General features: G+C 43.0%; 1 protein-coding gene across 3 annotated transcripts in view; it reads left to right on the forward strand.

Annotated features, from left to right (window-relative positions):
- The window catches only part of FBXO21 (F-box protein 21), a 179,000-nt gene that overhangs the window by 16,112 nt on the left and 139,290 nt on the right, over positions 1-23,598 (forward strand). For 2 of the 3 annotated variants that reach the window (XM_078667123.1, XM_078667125.1), the window contains exons 2-3: positions 3,577-3,712; positions 19,694-19,788. In XM_078667123.1, the coding sequence (XP_078523249.1) occupies positions 3,577-3,712; positions 19,694-19,788 (231 nt within the window). Of the gene's footprint in view, positions 1-3,576; positions 3,721-19,693; positions 19,789-23,598 lie in introns of all 3 variants that reach the window. The other variant, XM_078667124.1, reaches the window with a different exon arrangement.

A 23,598-nucleotide genomic window follows, 5' to 3' on the forward strand; every position in this document is an offset into this window, starting at 1 on the left:
CCACAGGCATGCCTCTGCTTGGCGTGGTTAAGATTGGCACTGGTGCTGTCCTCCTGTACCATAAGTACCACCTGATGTTGGATCTATCATTTGATGGAAAAAAAAAACATATCCACATTAATTTTACAAATTAGGATGTTACAAACCTATGGGAAGCATTTCTCAGACAGTTTTACAACCTACCATCGTAGCCTTGCCGTGTTCAGATGATTTCAGTTGCTGCTTTCAAGTCTTCTGAGGTTAGATCATTGCATGCATCTTTTGACATCTAATGACCAAAAGAAGCACACCGAGTCACTGATCCCTTTATTTGGAGAAACTTCTCTTTTTGGCTTAGCAAGCCACCTTTTGTATTAGGAGCGAGATCTTGCTTGACTCCTTGTATCTTTCTGTTATCTGACTCTGGTGCAAACTCCCTTTTGCACCTTGTCCTTTTCCGTTTTACACTCCTTTGAATTTAAAATTGAAGAAGGTTTTGCAGTTTCCAATTTAATGTGGCTATAAGACGTTTCTAATTTGCCACATTGCACTGACTGCCGATAAACAGAAGATAGCAATTCAAGGCACTATGTTTGGCTCACCATGCAAAATATGGATCTGGTCCACAGCTTCTTCATAATCTTATCAAACAGAAGTCTTAGGTCTGCCAATCTAGGTCTTCTCACCGTTCCAAGGGTTAAGAGGGCCAGAAGTGGTGGCCGGTCCTTTACCTACCTGGCTCCCAAGCTGTGGAACTCTGTCTGTCATTCTTAGACTGGATGACAAACTATCTAGCTTCAGAAAGTAACTGAAAACTCACCTGTTTATTTAAGAGGGATGGTCTATGGCAGGGACGGCTATCGCTGGGAAGCCCGATACAGGTAGCCATACCCTTAGTAATGTTGCTAATAATAATAATAATTATAATTTGATGTTGTTCGAAGATGTTTTCTATTAACCGATAACTGTTAATTTAGTACTCAAGAACAACCCCTTTACATGGGCAGTACTCTAAATTTGTGTCCCTCTTTTTCATACTGCGTACTTCTGTGTACCTATTTTTGAAACTTTCTTCTGTAAGGAATGGTTCAGTGTGGTTATGTAGCCACAAATATCCATACAACAGAGTAACTTCCATAAACCTCCGTGAGATGCATTTTTCCACATTTGTATCTGGAACCTCACACAAGGCATCTGAGCTTTGTTTACCAGAGGGTTCAATCCCAAATTGAAACAGTCCAATTTGGCCTATTATCTCCACTTAGGTTTTGTATTGAGGCCATGAAGACGTCTTGACCTATTTGAATCTCTAAAGTATTTGTTTTTCTCAATACACGGATCAGTGATTGGTGCGAGGAAGTCCTACTGCTCCTCTGTTACTTCAATAAGACTGATACATGTGTTGGACAGAGCCTAATCAAACAGACATTTGATTTCGCCATTAAATGCTGGGCACTCCTATGCTGTAGAATACAACCGTGTTAATGGGATCCTGGTATTCTGTTGCAAGAGTTATTTAAACACGTTGTGTGGATGTTACTTGCAGACTGGATTCTTGTTTGACCAATCCATGCTAAAGAACGTTTTTAGTTAGGCCCATGAATTATTCATGATAGTTTTCGAAGACCCTCACCAAACTCTATTTCTAGGTGCTATGTAATCTTCAAATTAATTTGCTGCTGTGTAGGAGGCTGGGTTGTAAGACCGTAAACCTCTTCACTACATTGACTCTTGCACTTTTAAGTCCTTTGGCATCACATTTTTCCTGTTGACCCCTCGACCATCATTGCTGTCCATCCATCCTATCTTGAAATAGATCAAAAGGAATTGAGCTATATAAGCCATTGGATACCAGAGGGAGTAGGGGAAATGGGCCAGTAGACCTGGTCATGGCTAATCGTCCAAGCATGTCTTTCATTTTAACATTAACATTTCAAAAAGTGCCAGTCTTTTCTCTTGTCAGCATTGGTATCTCCTGGCTGACTGACTATGGCTGCTACAGTAATTAGTGGAGAGCTAACTACATATATATTTGTAAGAGTTGGCTGAGCGAGAATGTGACTGAGTGTGCCTAGTGGAGTGGCATTTGAGATATGCAGAACTTTCCCAGCAGTGGTATATGACCAGGTTTCAGTCCACAGAGTGATGATGGTTTCATGAAAGTGAGAGAACATGTATGGAGTTTTTGGTTCATGCCCTCCATCATGGCCACTCTTGTACAGACAAGAGTGATGAAGAGGCAGGAAAATCATATAGGCAAAATCCTAACAGGATCACAGCAAGAACTGAACAAAGCTGGACTCTGGAAACAAGATCTTGGTTTTAGGAACATGAACAGATCATGGAGATGCTTGGGGGGAAATCAGTGTAAAAGATGTGCAAGATTTAATTATGACATAAGTGGTTAAAGGCAGTCAGGTCAGCTTTGGATTGTAGTGCTTCACAATTGAAGAGAGGTATTTTAACAAGTATTGACTTCGATGAAGCTGACACACTTTGCAAAGGCTGTTACTTTTGAAGGAAAAGGAAAACCAAACTTGGGATTTTTTTTTAGCATATCTTTAAAAAGGAGGGTCTTGAATGAAAGACTTTCATGTTTAATCAGCTTCGAAGTGAGGACTGTAAAGGGTAAGAATACTATAAATATTTTTGAAATAAAAAATGAAGACTTCTGCTCTCAGTGGAAATTCATTCATCTTATGTGTTTATTATGGGTTTCAGTATTAAGTGGAAGATGTCCCTTCCTTTGTTCCTCACCACCAGATTAATGGCAGTTTACGTAGCCTTAAAAATACATCTCAGTTTTGAAGATGTGTAAGTTAGCTATGTAGATCATAAAGCATGCTCTTTTGAAAAGCACTGCTCCCGTAATGTGGCTTCAACAGAGCAGTCTCTTTAGTCATCAGTTGGCCTCTCGGGTTGTCTTGCAGTACTAGTTTCATGATGTCTTATTTGGCAATCTAGTCTAAAGAGCTGAAAAAGTTGACAAGTTACTGTGGTATTCTTGGTTATATAGGCTATCCAACATTTACATTCCACTCCATCCGTAACTTCCCCGCCCCGAGCCCAGCAATTTTATGATTATAGTATTGGTTTCTGCTCAAAGCTGAAACCAATGGGTGAAATATGTTTTTAATTAATTTAATTGGTTGGAGGAGGAGAGAATGGAGGCCAGTGAGTGGTTTCCTCTCTATATTCAGATATTTTTTAATAACGATCAGTTGTCATTCCAACTTCTGAGTATTTTCTAGTTTCCACAGGGTTGTTGAGGGAAGAGAGTCTGGAGAAGCACTTGTGGCCGACAGCCTTATGGTTAATCAGAGTTCCTCTTTAAATGCAGCAGAACTTTTGTCAGTTCTTTGGGAGTTTTTGGAATGGCCTCAATTTCTTGAGACCTTTGAAATCCTACAAATTATCACTTCAGATTGACGTTGCCTCTTCTTGACAACACATTGTGCACTTACAAAGTTTGAAATGCCTCTAGGAGTGAGACCTGATCATAAGAAGGTGATAGTCTCCTATATTTCTGCTTAATTTCACCTTTAACTTATCTTGTTCTTCCAGACGTGTCCCTGAACCATCTTCCTTTTTGTGCAGGTGGCCATTGCTTCAGAAGTACTACACTCAAGCAGACAATGTGGATTGGTTGGAGGAATACAAGGCAAGGACAGCTGCTGGTTTAGAAGCTCAGAGGATTGTGGCATCCTTCTCTAAACGCTTCTTCTCGGAGCACGTAAGGAGGTCTCGAGTTTACCATTTTCTCTGTTTTTGTCTAACCGCACCAGAGCTATTTTAAGTATAAGAACACTTGTCAAATATAACTGGTATAAACAAGTTTAAGTTTAAAAGTTTAAAAATTTGTATAGCGCATTATTCACCCAGAGGGTCTCAAGGCGCTTGAGGGAGGGGGGGGGTACTTTACTTATCGAATATCCAAGTTTCTAGTTGTTTTCTGAAGGGGAGGTGGTTCTGTGTAAGGCGGAGGTGGGTGGGGAGAGAATTCCAGGTCTTGGCCGCTAAGTAGGAGAAGGATCTTCCCCCCATGGTGGATCTTTGGAAGCGTGGAATTGCGGCGAGGGCTTGATTGGACTATCGAAGTTGGCGGGTGGGGGTGTTGAGGTATTCGGGTCCTAGGTCGTAGAGGGCTTTGTGTGCGTGGGTGAGGAGACGGAACGTTATTCTCTTGTTGACGGGGAGCCAGTGGAGGTCTTTCAGGTGAACGGAAATGTGAGCTTGACGGGGGACGTCTAGGATGAGTCTGGCTGAGGCGTTTTGGATGCGTTGGAGTTTTTTCTGTAGTTTGGCTGTGGTTTCGGCGTAAAGGGTGTTTCCGTAGTCCAGTCGGCTTGTGACCAGTGCATGGGTGACCGTCTTTCTTGTTTCGGTGGGGATCCAGCGGAAGATTTTTTTGAGCATACGTAGGATGTTGAAGCATGATGATGATACGGCGTTGACTTGTCTGGTCATTGAGAGGGAGGAGTCCAGGATGAAGCCCAGGTTATGTGCGTGATCCGTTGGTATGGGTGCGGTTCCCAGGGCCGATGGCCACCATAAGTCGTCCCAGGCGGAAGGGGATGATCCTAAGATGAGGACTTCCGTTTTGTCCGAGTTCAGCTTTAAACGGCTGTTCTTCATCCACTCGGCTACTTCTTTCATCCCTTCGTGTAGGTTGGTTTTGGCGGTGTTTGGGTCTTTGGTGAGGGAGAGGATCAGCTGGGTGTCGTCTGCGTAGGAGATGATGTTGAGGTTGTGTTGGCGCGCGATGGATGCGAGGGGACTCATGTATACGTTGAAGAGGGTGGGGCTGAGTGATGATCCTTGTGGTACGCCGCAGATGACTTCGGTGGCCTCTGATCTAAAAGGGGGGAGGCGGACTCTCTGGGTTCTTCCGGCGAGGAAAGAGATGATCCAGTCCAGTGCTTTTCCTTGTATTCCGACGTTGCTGAGGCGTTGTATAAGGGTGCTGTGACAGACTGTGTCGAAGGCTGCGGAGAGGTCAAGTAGGATGAGGGCAGCTGTTTCTCCGTTGTCCAGTAGAGTTCGAATATCATCTGTTGCTGCGATGAGGGCGGTCTCGGTGCTGTTTGGCTCGGAAGCCAGACTGTGAAGGGTCGAGGGATTTGTTGGATTCGAGGAAGGCAGCGAGTTGACTGTTGATGGCTTTTTCAATTACTTTGGCAGGGAATGGGAGGAGCGAAATGGGGCGGTAGTTCTTAAGTTCAGTGGGGTCTGCTCTGGGTTTCTTCAGGAGGGCCCTGAGTTCGGCATGTTTCCAGCTTTCCGGGAAGGTAGCGGAGTTGAGGGAGCAGTTGATGACTTCTCGAAGATGGGGTGCGATAATGGAGTCTGCTTTGTTGAAAATGTGGTGGGGAAACAGAACTACTTCTATTCTCACCAACCATGCTTTAAATGGTGCTTCTACATTGAAATGGCACACCTGTGCTTAATGCTGTTGGCTATTCTTTCTTTAGACATGGGGAAAAAACACTGATTCCTACATCTAAGAAGTTGGTTTATTATTTGGGGTGGGTGACTACCCACTTAAAGGAATAACCACAACCCCTGTCGGGGTGAACCCTCAAAGCCACTAAATGAATGTGCTTGTAACCCCCTAGTGTCTATGGCACAGAGCAGAAAGGCTTAATTTAGGGCAATGTATAAGATATTTATGCAGTAACAAAACAGTAATAAATTCAAAATGCAAAACAATAAAAACAAACTGAATTAGAAAAGTAGAGTAAAACGTAATAAACCAAATTACAAAAATTCAATATAGGCGACATGAGATATACATTTTTAAAGTTTTAAGTAGAAATACCACCAAAAAGCACAAAGCACCAATGTTAGTCAATGGTTGCTGTAGACTGAGACCCAGGCACAATTTGAGACTGACCATGATGAAGCATGGGTCAGATATACCAGCCGGGTTTGTCCGAGTCAAAGATTTTACTTTGAGCTTATTCCTTTAAGTCTCAATCCACCACAGGAATACACTTCTACAGTTGCCGAGGACCTCTTAGGGGTGTCAGGCCAATGGCAACGCCCAGAGCTGGTACAGTTTCCATTGGTCAGCTAAGTGCTTCCCATAAAAGGCCTCTTGCAGCATGTTACCTACCTGCAGCTACACAGGAGGTCAGTCAACCAGCACTTGAAGTCCACATTTCTGTCCTGGGTACAAGAAGGAGTGGGTCCAGTTCTTCAGAGTACCTCTCTGGTAACAGACAGCAGGTCTAGTTCTCTTCTGACCTTCTGCAGGTCCAGAAAGTATTCTGATGTGAGGGCCTAGGAACAGCATAGTTATGCCTGGCACTAGCAAGTGAGTCTGAGTGAATCCTGGCCAAACCTAACCAGGAGGATAAAAGTTTCCGGGGCCAGCGTTACCCACTTTTTAGTGGTTCCTGTGTGCCTCACTGCAACCAGGCTCAAAATAAAATGTGTCAAGATGTTTTTAAGATGGCGAAAGTCTTCAACCACAGTTAACTTCGGCTGTGTGTATGTAGTGCACTATGGAAATCCTAGTGGCATCCGACACTGAATATTAAAGTACAGTTTGAGGCAGCCACTGTGTCCAAAACAAAACCCTGAGACCGTAGTCTGGTAGGGTAAAAACAGAGCCCGTCGGCAACTGGATAATGCATTCTCAAGAATTGTCATGGCATCCAATTCTCTGCCTTTCAAATGTGCTCTAAGTGTTTCACATGGCTCAACAGACCTGTCATGCAGAGTACGACACTGTAATGTCAAATTCGTGCCTACAGCTCCTACCTTGCATATTCTGTGGAGTTCAGGTGAGTTATCTGTGCCCATTCACGATAGCCTACTGTTTGCTCCTGAAAGGGAGTTCACAGCTGCTTCATACCTCTTCAACAGTGAGCACAGGCTGACAGCTTTTAGAGGCTTATGCTAGTTAGTCTTTTTGACAGTTCAGGCAAGTAAAGGGTAACTTTCTAAAAGTTACTTTTCCTTAGTATTTATATAAAAACAGCTTTCACAATTAAATTGCATTTTTAATAACTATTAAAAATAATGGTTTAATTATTTTTCTAGTTGGTCCTATTCCAAAGATAGTATTAGTACTTTAGTGTGTACACTGGTTTCCTACATAGAACAGTTATGCTTGTGCTGTAAAAATAGGTTTCAGGGATTTGTCACTTTAGGAAATTGGTAATAGTTTTCTACATGTCCTTCTTTTAAATACCATACATCCTGCCTTGTGGGCTACAAGGCCTACACAGGGGTGACATACTAATATTATAGAGGGATGTTTTTACCTGTCGAAGAGGGTTATTTTACCAGGCAGTATTGAAGATTGAAATTGTAGCAGTAAGGTTGCACATTGCATGTTTACCCTGCCTCTATTGTAAATGGAACAATATATGCTCCAGTCCACAGTGACATTTAACTTCTAGCTCTGGTTGCACTTTCAACACCATATACTACAGGCTTACAGGCATGTTAAATATGCCAATCAGAAATAAGCCAATGTAACCATTGTTAAGGGGGAGCATAGCTACTTTACTGCTAGTTAGCAGGGGAAAAGTCATGGCTAAGGTCAGCAAAAATATAGGGTCAAGCAAAAGGTGAAAACTCTGGGGTGACACGCAGAGGAGGTGGATTTCCTACACTACTGATTCATTCATACTCATTCAAAAGAAAAGGGCATCCACATTCGCAAATGTAAACTCAAAGAAGTTAACATCATTCTGTAAATTATTTTGAGAAGATTGTGGAAAAACAGGACAGAGTTAACCATCCATAATATGCTTCTTCTACCGCCTAAATGTTCTTGATATTTAAAAAAACATCCTGCTTTCCTTTTTTATAATTTTCACAAAACTTGTTTGGTACTATGTTGGTGAGTGAGGTTGCAGTGCACAAAGTGTGGCAAACATGCATAATAGAAATAAAGAGTTATCACCATGTTATTGATGGCAAAGGGCCTTATTTTGAATTTGGCAGACGGGGCACGACTCACAAAAGTGGTGAATTACCCTATCTGTCAAACTTGCTGTCTACCCGCTCGATTTAGAGTCTAGTGACTGACTACTCAACTCACATTGTGTGGTCTGTCAAGGTACCTCAGACAGTCTTTCTTACTAAAGGCGGATGTTCCAATGTATGCCTTGCTTCCAATTTTAGGTTTAAATCTATTTTATTGGTTTTCAGAAAGATAAATAATGCAGAACCTCACACCACCTACATTCATAGGCCGATGGGGCGTAGTATAATGTAGGGAGGCAGACTGAGAAAGGGAGAAAAGGAGAGGGGGAGGGAGAAAGGAGAAAGGTATTAATGTCCAAAGAAGGGGGCGGGTAGCATAGAGGGTAAGGGAGTAATGTCCAGGTGCGGGTGGAAGTCCTGAAGACTTAACCATCGGTCTGGGGAGATGCACAATGGTCCATAACCCAATCTCAGTGGCTCACTTAGCATCGTTTGCAGAAAGTGTAAGTCGAAGAATCAGCAGATAGGCCAGACAGGACAGTTCCCTGAAGTCTCTCGCCAATAATTTTATGCAGGGGGCCCACTTCTTATGAAATTGGGGCAGCTTGTGTTCAACTGCAGCTGTTAGTTGCTCCATTCCAAGAACCCCCCAATGTTTGTGTAGACAGTCCATGTGAGTGGGTGAGTTGTCTGTGCCCCACTTGGAAAAAGGACCTGTTTGGCTGCACACAAGGTGAGCATGATGGCCCTCCCTCTTCAGAGCGGAGGGAGTATGTCAAAGCATTCAGGAACCCCTGTAAAATATACCTAGGATACCTGGGTATATTAATCTTCTACATTGCATTAGTGTCTGCTCGAATGTCTGACCATTAACACTCCAGTGTAAGGCAATGCCATGGAATATGGGTCAGTGTGGCTGGATGCCCGTAATTGTGCCAACCGCCATCATTTCCATGTCTTTTCCTCTTAGCTACTCGAGCTGAGGTGTAGTAACAGTAGTGTGCTAGTTCAAGTAAGGTCTGTTTTCCAGAAGCGCTATAGACGGATGTGCAGGCCTTGTATAAGATATCTACCCACTCTTTTGGGGTAAAATGTCGTTCACATTTTAATTCCCAACGTAACTGAGCCGAGAATTTGACATTGCCCGGGGGAGTGCTTAGGAAAGCATAAATGTCGAATAAAAGACCCTTGTCTGTGTGTGGGGTGCGGAGACACTTTTCAAAAGGAGTGAGAGGCCTGCTAGCATGGGGCGAATATGGGGTCGGATCAAACGGTGTCTCATGGCAACATAATGCCAATATTCCCTGTGTGGGGGTCCATAGTTAGAACAGAGTTGTGAGAAGTTTGTCAAGCTTTGGTGGTAAAAGAAGTTCCCCACACTCTTATAATTAGCTACCTGCTAAGGAAGATATGTCATTCCCCGCATTACGGGGGGAAAGTCAGGGTTCCCCATGATGGGAGTTTCCGGCAAAATGTGGGTGCAGAATTTTGTCATCAATGTAACTCTATCCCAGGTCCCACGCTTAGCCCTCACTACGGGAGAGATGTAGACCCCTCGAAGATGGTGCTTACGTGGCAACCATGGGATTTTCTAAATGTGGATACCTGCGGTCGCCTGCTCAATAATACACCAGTGCTTTTCTGTACAGTCCCTATTCCATTCCACCAGATTGCTCAATTGAGCTGCCTGATAATAACGAGTTAAGTGAGGAATGCCCAGTCCTACCTCCTCTACCACGAAGTAAGTAATTGTAAATCGGAGCGAGTAGTAGCTGAGAGGCATAGTTGCGCTATGCCTTTTCTCCACTGTGGAGTGTATTTGCAAGCCCCGATGCGGTACCCCTTGGGTCGCCTATGATAGGGTCCAGAGGAACTCTTACTGGTGTCTATAACTTTGAGGGATGGTGAGTTTGAGGGCCTATGATTTCTGTATGTTGACTTTGAAGCCAATGACTTTACCAAATGATTCAAATTCCTGCAGGTGGGACGGTATAGATGAGTGTGGTTGCTTGAGGGCGATCATGACATCGTCCGCGTAGGGTGCAGTTTTATGTTCCTGGTGGGCCATGGTAATTCCAATGATTAAAGGTTTCCTACTGATCCTCTCAGCTAGGGGTTCCATATAAAAGGAGATTAGGAGTGGGGATAGGGGACATCCTTGTTGCGCACAACATGCTATGTTGAATGAATGTGATGTCAGCCTATTAACCTGCACCTTTTTGGCATCGATCAGCTGTCAAATTTATTTCTTATTAATAGCCATTCCACATCTTTTTAACCTCCTCTTGATTTCACTAAATAGCTTATCAAGCTTTGATTTACACTGTTCCTAGTTAGAAATAGACTGAAAGCATTATACTTTAGCCACACACTTTAAGATGTGTTGCATTACCCCCACCCTCCCCCCCCCATCACCCCTTGTGTGCTTGATGTAACACCCTAAGGGGCAAGGGTATGTCCAAACTTGGGTCAGTTGCAATTTGTGCCACTGAAACCAAGCTTCACCTGGCTGTTGAGCAGCATTCATTACGGAACCAATTTTGAGTTGCTTGCTTTTTTTAAGGGAGTCTGGTCTGGCATTTTGGGCAGGTCTGTTGCTATTGGTGCATGGTTAACCACTTTGCCGCGGGGGTAATTCCCCCACGGTGCGGGGGGAGGGGGAGCACGGCGCCGCGGTGCTCGTGACGAGCCCAGATCGTCATGAGGCACAGTGGAGCTGTGCTCATGACGAGCTGGGCTCGTCACGACCCCGCCCACTGAATGATTCCCCCGCACAGGCGGGGAATCAATCGCGCGTGGGCAGGCCGCGGCCGGTATGACGAGCCCAGCTCATCATGAGCACAGCGCCACTGTGCCTCATGACGAGCTGGGCTCGTCATAAGCATGGAAGGGGTTACGACTGATTTGCATATGCTACTAAGAGCAATTGCGTATGTATAGACTTATTGCAAGCATTCCTCCCACCACCGTTTGTGTGTTTGATTTACTACATTGGTTACCGTCTTAATTTACAAATCCTTCTGTTGCTACCACCCTAGAAGATGCAGACCATGATCTGCTCTGAACACCTACCCATCAACCATTCTTCTATTCAAACAAATGCTCCCATCACCATCTTTCTTCACCTGTGGACACCTGGATGTATACTTTTTTATATATAGTCCTACGTCTTTTTTTAATTTTTTTATTTCATTCTTTTTATTTAGGATTGCATTACAAAAACTCATGGTAGCAGCTCATCAACTAAGATACAGTACATATTATTAAGAATATTCTTAGTGGAGGGAGGGTGTAGCCGGGCAAGCCCACGTTCTCGCCATCCCAAAGCGTCAGCCGGTGTAGTATTGTCCCAGAGTCATTTCTGGCTTGCGCGAGAGCCTCCTGCCATAGTCCCCAAATCTTTATGTGCATCCACAGGTTCTGTAGTCTGGTGCCACCGCACACATGTCCATGTTGGAGGACAGTTCCATCACTGTAAGCAGTGTATCTTACCCCACCCCATAATTTTATTATTTCCCTCTTGGCCCAGAATCAGGCTGTATTATAGTATGTAATGTATGTAGGTATCTTTTGTTCCCCCATGTGCCAGTAGTACCACCCGGGTGTCCAGTTTTCTCCCCTGGTTTATGCGAACCCTCACTTTATGTGGTATATTGTCCCAGAATGGTGTGAGGCACAGGCATGACACACATACGGTATGAAGTGGTGATCCTGAAAGATTGCAACTCCATAAGCACCATTCTCTGCGCTGAGTTTTGGACTGCTCACAGTTGTTGAGGAGAGTGCAATAGACCTGCGATAATGTGTGGGGGGCCATCAACACCCTGTATTTAAGAGAGGATTCCTCAGTCAGACAAGTCTGGTTCAGTCTGCACCCATCTAGTGGGTGTTATAGCGGTATAAATTTAAAGTATTGGGCATCCACCAGGTCATATTGGGATTGCATATCCCTCACCGACAGCAGGCCCAGTTGACTCCTTATACCTCTCAGTTTGTAGATGCCATTCATATCCCACCCACAAATGCCCTTAAGTTTACTCCCTCGCAGAGGGCCAGTAAGACCCCCAGGGGTATCTTTAGTGTAATCTTGACCACCATGTTTGTATGAGAGTTCCTCCAGATAGTGTTATGTCCCCCATACAGGGCCGCCGGGTAACCCCTTGGCAACTGTCCTCCTGTCTGCCATTACTAACGGCTCCTGCTCGAACGCCCAATTGCTTACCACAATCACTTGGGATGCCTAGTAGTAAAACCGCAGATTTGGGAGTGCTATACTTCCTTCATAGGGGCTACGTGTAAGGATTTTGAGTGCTATTGTATGCGGCCCCCACATCTCACAGGAGAGACCTGGTAACAGTGTCGACCCCTGCGAAAAAGCCCTCTTGCACCTCAAATAGTGTGTTTTGCAACACATACAGACATTTTGGTAGAGTTATCATTTTATAGAGCGCTGCCCATTCCACCATCGACAACTGGAGTTTTCTCCAGTGCTTGATTGCCCAGTATTCATTTAGCATTCTGCCCAGGTTCTTTCACATAAACCTCTTTATATCTCTGGTAACGTATGTTCTAGGGTACCGTAACCCAGTATGTGCACATTGTATCGTGCAGTCCCAGGCCTCCGATGGCTTCATGTCTGTAAGGGGACAACACACTGATTTTTGCCAATTAATACGGCCCCCAGAATATGTCCCGAATATATGGAGAATGTCAAGTATTCTAGAAATAGATCACTTAGGGTCTGCCAGATAAAGAAGGATATCCTCGTCTAAGAGAGCTATACCATCTTCCCAATGTGGGTTCCATTTTAACACCATGTATTTGTGCGTAGTAGCGGATCCTATATGTCAGTGTCTCGAGTGCTAAGGCAAACAAAGGAGAAAGAGCACAACCCTGCCTCGTCCCAAGTGGAAGAGCCTCAAAAGTGTCCCATTAACCCTTACTCTAGAGATGTGATCTTTGTAAAGCAAATGGACCTAGGCCATTAACTCTGGTCCAAATACGATTCTATGAATGAAAGGCCATTTAAGGAAATATGCTTTTCAGCATCTACAGACAGTAGCACCACATGCTACCATACCTCTGAGGATTTGTGTAAGACACTTTGTAGGTAGTGCAGAGTGAGCCATGCCAGTCTATGGCCATGAATCCTCTACTAGTCCGAAGCTATGAGTTTGTCGACAACTTCATAAAGTCAGGGAGCCAATATTTTGTCCAGGATTTTTGTCTCAGTGTAGCTAGGTCTATAGGCTGCGCAGTCCTCGACTGGTTTCCCAGCTTTGTGTATGAGGACTATATTGGCGTTACGGAGATCCTCTGGGAGAGAATCCTCCCATGGGTCCTCATAGAACATCTGTGTGAGAGGTTAACAAAAATGCTGCCCGGTGCATTTGGAAAACACAGGCAACAGACCATTGGAGTTGGGAGTTCTGCCACTTTTAAGTTTGCTTGATGGTACATTCTTTTTCTCAAGTTGCAATTGTAGGGAGTGGTATGTCTTCCACCAGTTGTGTCATATGCTCAGTGGACTACTCACCCCTGGTGTGTTATAGATTGCTTAGTTAGCCCATAAAGGTCTCCACGGTGTATGTGGCAGTGTGGGCTAGTGGCTCCTGGGTAGTACATAGGCCCTACACTCACCTCTTTCCTGCTCCACGTGCCTGCCATGCCAAGAGTTTACCTGCTTTATTGCCAACTACATATAGTTTGTGTTGGCAGGCTAGAAATTGTGCTTTTGCATCGTCTTCCGTGAGCTGTCTGTATTTGTCTCTGCTAATGGGTATTGTTTGCAAAATTCCCACCTTTGGTCATGTCCATATTCAGCTTCCCATTTCATGAGCTGCTGTTCAATGTCATGCATTGGTTTGAGTTTGTTTACGTCTCCCAGTGGATGCGGCAAATAAGTGTCCACTAGCAACCACCTTACTGACTTCACACCGTGTCATGGATGAGGGGCATGTATTTTCTACGAAGTATTGTTCTGTGGTTATTGCCTTTTAGCTTTACAGATGTGAAGTTTCTAGGGGTCCAGTCTCCAGGTCGCCTCCTCTAGGGCGTGTTTGTTACCAGAAAAGTTGTTAGGGACGAATGGTCCAAAATCCTTCTCAGCAGGATCTGGGCATCCCTGAATCTCGACGTTTGCACTACAGACATGAAGAAATAGTCTGGTCTGGAGCAAAAGTGGAGGACCCTGGTAACATGAATATTGCCATTCCCTGGATGGACAGCTCTTCGGAAGTCCACCACCCCCAGTGCTCTAGTGATTGAAGCATTTGCCTACCCGTGTGGGAGGTCAGGGAGAATCTGTCAAGTTGTGTGTGCAGCGTGAGATTTGAAGTCACCCCCCAGAATCTCCAGCGTACGGGGGGCCTGTCTAAGCCATCTCCCTATTATCTCCATCATCAAGGTTTTGATACCCATGGGAAATACATTGACACGGCCAATATTCTCTCTCCCTTCCATTCTCCTAGTGTAGCAGCATAGGAACATACTGGCTCGAGCCATATGCATGTGACCTCAGCGGATAAGGATTTGCAAATCTGTATCCACACTACTTGAGAACCTGATGTAAAGCCAGAGTGGGATGGACCCTTGTAGCTACCCCTTACTCAGGAGCTCACACGTATTGACCACCAAATGTGTTTCTTGTGGTAGTAACAAGTATGGCTCCTGCCTTGTCAGAATCATTGCTACTACTCCCCGTTTAAATTATTTGCCAGGCGATATACATTCCATGTAAGGACACTAAGGTCTAGTTTACCGTGGTCTACTATGTTGTCTGTGTCACCCCAATATTTGTCTTGTCGCCCAACCTGTACCCCGCCACACCACTTTTACTGCATTTTGAGCAACCACCCTTTATGCAAAATTCTCAAACCCCCCCCCCCACCCTATAACCTCATGCCGTGGGTCTAGAACTACCCACCATCCCAACGCTTGAGGTGTCCCAACAAAGACATTATCACATCAAATTAAAACAGTAAATTACAGAGCTAATGTTGCTTGTTCCTTCTCTGCTGAGATTTCAGGTTGTGCAACGATAGCATACGACCTCATGCCTCCCCTGCAGTTACCAACTGCAGCCAGCTCCGTTCGGTTAGTATTCCTGGCTCATTCTTCTTTAGTCTAGTGTTTAAATGGCTTTAGCCGCTACGTGGTGCACCAAATCGTTCTTTATTTTTTGTGCCTCTGTAGGCAGAGACTCTTGCTTCACCTCGGGGCCTCACATGTGAGTCTGTGAATTTCTTTTATTGGACGGGTTGTCAGCCCTCCAGCCATTATCACTCTACTTCCAGGGTCATAATGAACTACGGGTGACACCCGGAGATGGTTGTAAGTTTTACTGGGAAGATCAAAATGTATCAGAAGTTACAATTTTTCAGTTAAACTTTCGCCTTGTCAAATGTACGCCACAGCACGGGGAACTTTTAGGGTATAGTTGGGAAACACCATGTTTTTTTTAAAAATTGTATTGGGCTGCATTGGTGGACTGCTCTAAGAATCACGTCCCAATTTTTCTTTTAGTTGAGTATCCTGGTGATTGGTGGTCTAAGCCTCGACCCGGGCCTTGATCGTGCTCCAGAGGTGCAGTGCACTCTCTCAATAGCAAAGTATAGGGAGAGGTCCGCTGGTCCAGTAGCAGTTTTAATGAATTGTTCCAAAGTGCTCAACCTCACAGCCCTCAGTTTTGTTTAGCAGGCCAACCAAACGGATAATATTGTGCCTGGATCAGCCCTCGGCATCCTCCGCCCTGCTATGCAAACTTTGAGTTTCTGTGGAGAGGTGGTGTACCCTAGTCTTGAGGGTAGCTATAGAATTTCACTGTTCAGCCAAAGTGCTTTTGGCCGCTTTCAATCTGACCTACCACGTGTACCATCCGTCACACATTATTGCCACTCAAAGTTTGCAGGTGGTCTCTTCGTCTCCCACATGTAGGCTCCAGTTGTGTTGTCTCAGAGGTGATTGCGCCCCCTTTGCCTACCCCCCCCCTCCCGTTGGTCAGCAGGCACTGCTGTACCTTCTCTGGAGGCTGCTCCCTGGCCATTTCAGTTTTTCAGGCCCCACTCAAAAGGTCAATTTAGTCTCTGTGGGGGGCCTCCATCTTGGGCGCTATCTCCTCGGGTGAAGCTCTTGTCTGTGCCACGTTGTTTGAGACCAGGGGCCCGCCAAGGACCCTTGGGACCCTTGGGTTTTGCAGCGCTGCCCTTGAAGGCGAGCCCATGGGTTTTGGGAGAGTTACAGACCAACCACTCTAGAGACTGGATTTTCATCATCTGCCACTGAAGCAACGGCTTAGTGCTCCGTCTTTCCTCAAGCTCCAAGCCATGAAGCCCTATATTCCTAGGTCTTAGCTATATTCTTTACTTTTATGCCATTGATGCCCTTACAAACGTATGCATATTGCCCCCGGCACCCACACCTTTCTTGCACCACCAATGGGACTCTTGGCCATGATTCCAACATCCCTAAAAAAGTTAATGTCGCCTTGAGAAAGTTTCCTTTGCCATAGATCTTTGCATTAGCCCTCTTTTAATTGTCACTCCCTCTACCTGTCTCTCAGTGCATTAACATGAGATTCTCCTCATTTGACCTTAGTTATGTACTTCATAAAGTCTTCTGTGTGCTCACTCTCCATAGCAATGTCATTTAATTATTCCAAATTCGATTTTTTTCCCTGTTTCTAAGCTGCTGTTCTTTTAACAAGTGCTAAATAAAACATCATTGGATAGGACGTGCTCTGCACAATTATAGTAAATTTAGTGAAATAAAAGTCAGAATTAAAAACAAACAACCTTTTATTCTTGCACTTATTTTTGGTCAATGTAATATGTTCCTTGCATTGCTACAGGGTTAGGTTATTCCCTCAGTGCTATCATTTGCCATTATCTCATACCATCTAACCCTGGTCCCAAGTTTCTTCGCTTTGTAGTAAATGATTGGCTGGGTTACAAATAGCCTATGCACCAACCCTCATTGCATGTCACAGCTGTTGCTTCAACTTGTCCTCTAAAAGCAGCATGCCAAGCTACTTAAGTATAAGGTTCCCAACTGGAAAAGCATGCCCTGCTGTGTGTATCCGACAACCTGTCTTACACTGTCAATTGGTCCAAGGTCCAAAAGGAGAAAGCTCTCAGCTTTTCGCATTTAAGAGAGAGATTATATCTCATCATGTGCTACTGTGGAATCAGTCACATTTGGCCAATTCTCTTGTTACTTCCTTCCTCTAAACCTTATGGCTAGAGCGGTCACCATCGAAGCTGGGGAACCAGGTTCGTTTATCGGCAACAACGCTCAACATCCTGTGATTCTGGGAAAATCACTTAATCTCCCCGTGCCTAACAAAAATGAATGTGTCCTTCTGTAACGAAACTGGTTCTATGTAAAGCGCTCTGATACCTGATGTCTCAGGTCTAGTTCGCGCTATATACAAAAAAAAAAAAAAAAAAACAAAGGAACATACGTTTACATTGCAAACATTGTTTCCTAAATACAATTATCAGAGGCCCCCTTCCAGAGGCAGACACTTCTCTGGCTCAGCCATCTGCCCACCAAGGTTTGGCTTTCACTTCACCTGGCAAGGGTTGGGTGCTTGTCATCCTGTAGGGTTGCAGGTTCTCCACTGTTTCTAGCAGAATTAACTCTTTGAAAAGCTGCCAAGAAACTAGTGGTAAACGTTCACAACATGATGGGAATATCCACCAGCATTTTGGAGAGAGTCGATATATTGGCACTGATAAGGTACCCCCACTTTGAAAGTGCTTTCACAGTGACCACATTGGTGACTAACATTCCATCATCAGTGACGAACATTGGTTGAGCGTTTCCTGGGCAGCATGACTTCTACCAGGGTAGAGAACAGCCACTCTGCCGGACAAACATTTGCCAAAATGGCAGAAAAAGTTACATTTGTACATTGTATATGACCACAATGTCACGTGGTAATGTCCACCACAGTGGCAGACAAGAAAGTTGTATCCAAACACTAAATCATACATTTTATCTGTACATTAACATTGAATTTATTTTGCGCACACCAGTCCACACGATCTAAAAGCAGCTGATTGTCAAATAGCAGACACAATCTGGGCTATGTCAAGTCTTCTCTGTAGTTAATGAGAATCTCTGTATCACACTAAGCCAACGCGTTAGAACATAATACTCGTAATATGTAATTATAGATCCAGAATGGAAAATGGCAGATGGAACCTGTAAAGCATTTTGTACGAAAACCCTCTCTAAATTGCCTAGTCTTTAGTTGAACAACATAACTAGTTCTGTAGGTGTGTTAGGCTCTCTTATGCTTCGACCCATCAATAATTAACTCAGATTTGTCTGAATTAAGATTCAGCTTGCTCTGGTACCTCTAAAGATTGCTGTGTGATAATCCACATAGATCTTAGTCAGGTCAGTATGCGGCAGAGCCCCGACATCCTGCAGGGCGCAATGCATTAAGTCTGAGTGATTAGCAACTTTTTTTAAATGGGTTGTTTGTAGGAAATGCTTTGATGCATTAATTTGCTGTGTGGTTTGCTGTCTCTGTCCAGTGACACTAGTTTTTTAGGTTAATTAAAAAGGAATTACACCAAATCCATACCCCGAGGATAGACCACCCACTGATCTGGTGGTGTATGGCTCGGAAATAAGGATAACTTGTAGGATAAATTGAGGAACTTTAGTACAACTACGTTTGCATTTTAAGAAATAGACTTCCAGACACATGTCTTTATCGTAAATAGTACTTTTAAAAATGAAGCACTGGTTAAGGATGTAAATAATGCCTTAGTTGATGGGGACTGTCTGGAAGTAGACAAAACAAGCTTTGGAGTGGATGGTCTGTAGACCTAAATTGCCATAATACAAATACATTCTTGAAGCAATCCCTTCAAACTTTGCAAGTTTGAACACTTCACCCCTCCCTATCAGCTTTCTCCTACACTGTTCCCTCTCTCTGTTCCTCTCACACTGTCTCCTACTTTGTCCCTCCTACACAAAGAATGGACTATAGGAAGAATATGCCTGGGTTAGATTTAAAAAATACGAGACCAAACTATTCACTTCAGGAATTAGAATGACATTTTCAGTCCCAATAAATCATTGTAATTCTAGTTTCCAAATGTCTCTTTATCTGGAAATTTGCTCCAAATACTGTTGAAAAGATTGAACCTTTCATTTCTTAGCACTGGCTGTTAGCCAATCTGAAACATTGCTACCAGTTTAAAACTACAATGGATTTAGTTGCACAGCATTTTAATACAAAGCAAGGTAATAGTAGACAGAGCTGGTGTGTATATTGGATCTATAGATTTCTCTTTCTACTGTTGATAATGAACTCTAGAATGATCTTTCTGTACTAAATGGATTCATGTAGTTAAATTGGGTTCTCTGTTTCATTTGTATGAAGCCCGGCGCATCTTCATTGCTCGTATAGCTTGGGAGACTGTACTCCCCTTAGATCAGTTTACAATTGTTCATATTGGAGTGCTTTAAGTCGAGATGTATCAATTACCTATCCTGCTCAGGTATTGCGCCTTCAATCAGGCAAATATAATATGAAATTTCAAGAATATCTGCATGTGTGTGTGCATATATATATATATAAAACACAGTGCACCGAAACATAATTTAGGGGGTTCCATTTTAGGTTTAGCAAATATTTGAAATTTTGAAGTTCATGGCCTTAACCTGGTACACCTGATATTCTTTACTGGTCTGGGGCAGTTGTGTAAATGTACCTGACCCTAAGTGATGCTTAATATTGTGTTGTATTGAGCAGGTCCCATGCAATGGATTCAGTGACATTGAGAATCTTGGTTGTCCATTCCATTTCTTCGAAGATGAACTTATGTCGATCCTGAATATCGAAGGAAGGTAAGGCAGCAAAGAATGTTGAGCATTTTTGATCTTCTTGCACCTAAACCGCAGCACTCGCACCTGACTATCAGTTTAATTTTGGAAATATTCCTTATAGGATATATTCTGTGTTTGTTTTAGCCTGATTTATACAGGGCAACCTTAATTGCTTGCTCTTCTAATTGACTACGTAACCTAAAACTGAGAGTTGTGACTTAATATAGTGACTTTACTCTTTGTGATCAAACTGCAACATCCTTGAAAGACTCTACACTTTATTGTATAAAAACAGGTTCTAAATTTACAAGGGGCAAACATTACCTGCACCATTACTAGATTCCATCTACTTGCCATTAAGTGCACAATGTATGTGACTATAAAGACAATTCCTCAGACATAGTCCTTCTTCCACCGAATGGCATTATCATAAGCTGTAATTTAAACATAAATTAGCAGTTCTAGAGCATTGCTAAAAAGTGCTCCATTCATGTACCTTAATCTCCAGTCACATCTTTTTCATTTACTTATTTGTGTTGGAGAAAAACAGAAAAATAAAGGGTAGAATGCTTAAATTAATCTCAACCAACGCTAATTACTTTAGTCTACAATCTAGCTCACAGTTTTTTGGGCTTTTCTTGCTCTCTGTCAGTACAGACAGGGACCAATCGTTTCATATTCAGATGCTCAGCTCTACATTCCAGTCAATGTCAACTCCGAAGTAAGAACAAAAGCTACAGTTGAGGAGTCTCAGCCTTTCTGAGTCTTCATCACTCCGGTGCAGCTTCGGTCCTAAGGCACCTTATTCATGAGATCCACATCTAGGCATACCCATCGCACATACGGAGGGTCTCACTAGGAAATAAAAGTAAAGGACGAAGTGTTGAATTAATATCAGGCACTAGTAATTACACTGGGTTCTGCTTTTATCGGGGTTCTAATGAGGTGTATCTTTGTTTGTCTTGGTCTGTTCCTGTTGTAGCAGCACTAAGGCTGATTTGCAGAAGGTTGGGACCAGTGACATGCTGGCATAAGGAAGAAAATAACTTGTTTATCACTTTGTTTATCATTTTACCTCTGAATCATGTAATCACAATTACATATAATTTGTTTTAAAACACACCATGTAAAGAGCTAACATTAACAGGTGCAGAATAAATGTTTAAATGTTACAATGAAACACTTAAAGACCCATTGTTCTATATTGCTGTCATTTACATTTTATTTCCGCCCCCTACAGCATACAGTCTGGGGCAGCGGGTCAGCCCACTTCAACCACTGGATACCTTCTCTTTGACTAATGGCATTCTGCTCTTTCAAAAGGAGTGCAAATGCACACCGTGTAGTCCCCTTCAGTGCCAGGGACGACTCTGGCAAATGACTGCTTTATGAGACCAAAAAATAGGTTTTCCAATTCTGATTTTAAATATTGGCCAGGGCCTGGCAGCTCCAACAACAATGTTGTATAAAAACAATGGTGGAACAAAGCAAGCATTAACAAAGCCAAAAGGCTGGCAGCCAAATGCCAGACTTATTGATTTTGTCAACGTTCTTTTTAACTGATGACTGAAATGAAAAAATGAAATGAAAAAAGTGGGCCTTACTTTCTGTGCTCACAGTGCTCTTCTTTGTATTATAATGGCACAGTCGCACATCTAAAGTTAAGCTAGACACCTCAGAATTATTTATTTATAGTTTATATTCCAAACTAATCAATTTCAATTACGCAAGACAAAGTTAAGTTGAATTATAAATTTAGAAGTCTAAAGGAGATTTTACAAACATATATATCCATAGACATTAATTGTATCACTACACATAAAGGTCTCTAATTTGCACTCTACTTAATTTGTAACCCCTTGACTAACTGTAACCATATCTGTGGGGAATAGTTCCTATATTTGAACCTTGCACCTGTAAAATGTGGTATCAATTTGTCAACAAGGTCGGTGTTTTATAGGAGATCCTCAATCAAGGTCGGTGTTTTATAGGAGATCCTCAATCCAGTGGCGTTTCCCCCCAAAAAAATTGCGGCTGACGCAATAAATGAAAATTTAGTTGCAGGAAAGTAGTTCTTGGCATCATTTGATGGCATTGTCTTTGGTGAAAATTTCATTAAGCATTTTTTGATTTACCAAAAAATGCCCTGGTGCTCTATATGTCCATAAACGTTATTGAATACAGGATAATTTGCAAGCAATACAATTGGAGTCCAGTGCATGTGTTGAGTCGGTGCATTCATGTTTTCACACCTGTTCCACGTTTGCAAATATTGGTCATAAACATCACTAGTTACAAACATTTCAATTTCAGCCATATTTATACTCTGTATGAGCAAAACTGTAAGACCTACCCCCAAAAACACACACACACACTTATTAAGTTATGGTGAATTAAAAATAATTTGGCACGCCTTTGTAAACATCACCCAAAACACGTCAGCAAGATCTGTGTGGGCAAAGCCCTCGCTCTGATAGCTCAATTGCAGACTCGCCACTCACGTATATAGGGTGCAAATTAAATTGGCCTTGAAAATCATACCTTCGTTGTTGATCACAAACCACAAGCGAAATACATTTTAACAAATGGGACAGGGATGTAGTCCTCACCCGTCGGCTTCAAATACAAGACTCGCCACTCACATATACCAGGCCACAAGTAAGGATTGGTTTAAAAATCAGCCATTCCCAAGCATCAAAAAGCCAGAATGGACAAAACATTGTCCCTAGTGGTTTCAACAGTCACATCACCTACAAAAAGGCCACAATTTATTTTGGATCAAAATGAGCACATACTCATGTTTGTACACATCAACCAAACCACTTGATAAAACAAACATAACAAAGCTTTGCAAACTTCATATGAAACCTGTTAGAGTCTGAAATATATACCCCCTTAAAATGATTTTGAAATTACAGCCATACTACACTATATAATGTTCCTAAATCTGTGAATGACCTACAGAAAGAATATTTCTGCCTCTATTAGAGCTGTAAGCCTAAAAAATAGAGTTCAGTGAAAAAATAAAGTTAAAGGAGAGTTAAGGGTGACAGGGTGCCAACAGTTGCCAAATCACCCATTTGCAAAAGATAGTAAATTCATAATGGAAGGGATTACCTTAGCATTATTTCTAACTGTACTGTACTAACTATCCTTGAATATCAGTTTTTAGTGCATATTATATTCATTAATTTGAGATGTGGTAGATAAGGAGGTATGACTAATTAAAGTTTTGTATATATTTCACTGTACACATGCTCGATTCCATTTCATCATAACACGTGGCACAGCTATAGCGGGGTGCTGAGGGACCGTACACATGGAGACGGTGTCAGCCTGGAAATCTGAATAGGAGACGTTAAGCTCATGAGTGAACGTTCCATTACTGTTCACTGGTTCGTTACTTCAACCTGGAGATAGCGTTTTTACGGCCGCACAGTGAACAACACAACATCATCCAATGTCTAGTTTCAACGACTGGCAATAAATATTCGCCATTTGTCAGGGCATTCTATTGACTTATGATCCAAAGGTATCAAATCTTGACACAACCTTCGTTTGCCACTCAACAACATTTTGAACTAATTGGAATGTGCTTGTGTGGCTTACACTGTCCCTACTGTACCCCTAAGAGAACTCGGGGGGCATAGCGTTATATCTGAAAAAGCATCTATTTATGACTTGGATCCGAAGTATTCATATATCGTTATGACAGTTTTCCAGTGAAAGTATCCAAGTAGGCCCAGATTCAATGGCCTGATCACAATTCTCAAGAAATTTCCTTTTTCCTTTACTTTGACCATTCACATAAGACTTGTGGCTACCTGAAGA

Source organism: Lissotriton helveticus, chromosome 11, assembly GCF_964261635.1.
Source record: "Lissotriton helveticus chromosome 11, aLisHel1.1, whole genome shotgun sequence".
Taxonomy (NCBI): domain Eukaryota; kingdom Metazoa; phylum Chordata; class Amphibia; order Caudata; family Salamandridae; genus Lissotriton; species Lissotriton helveticus.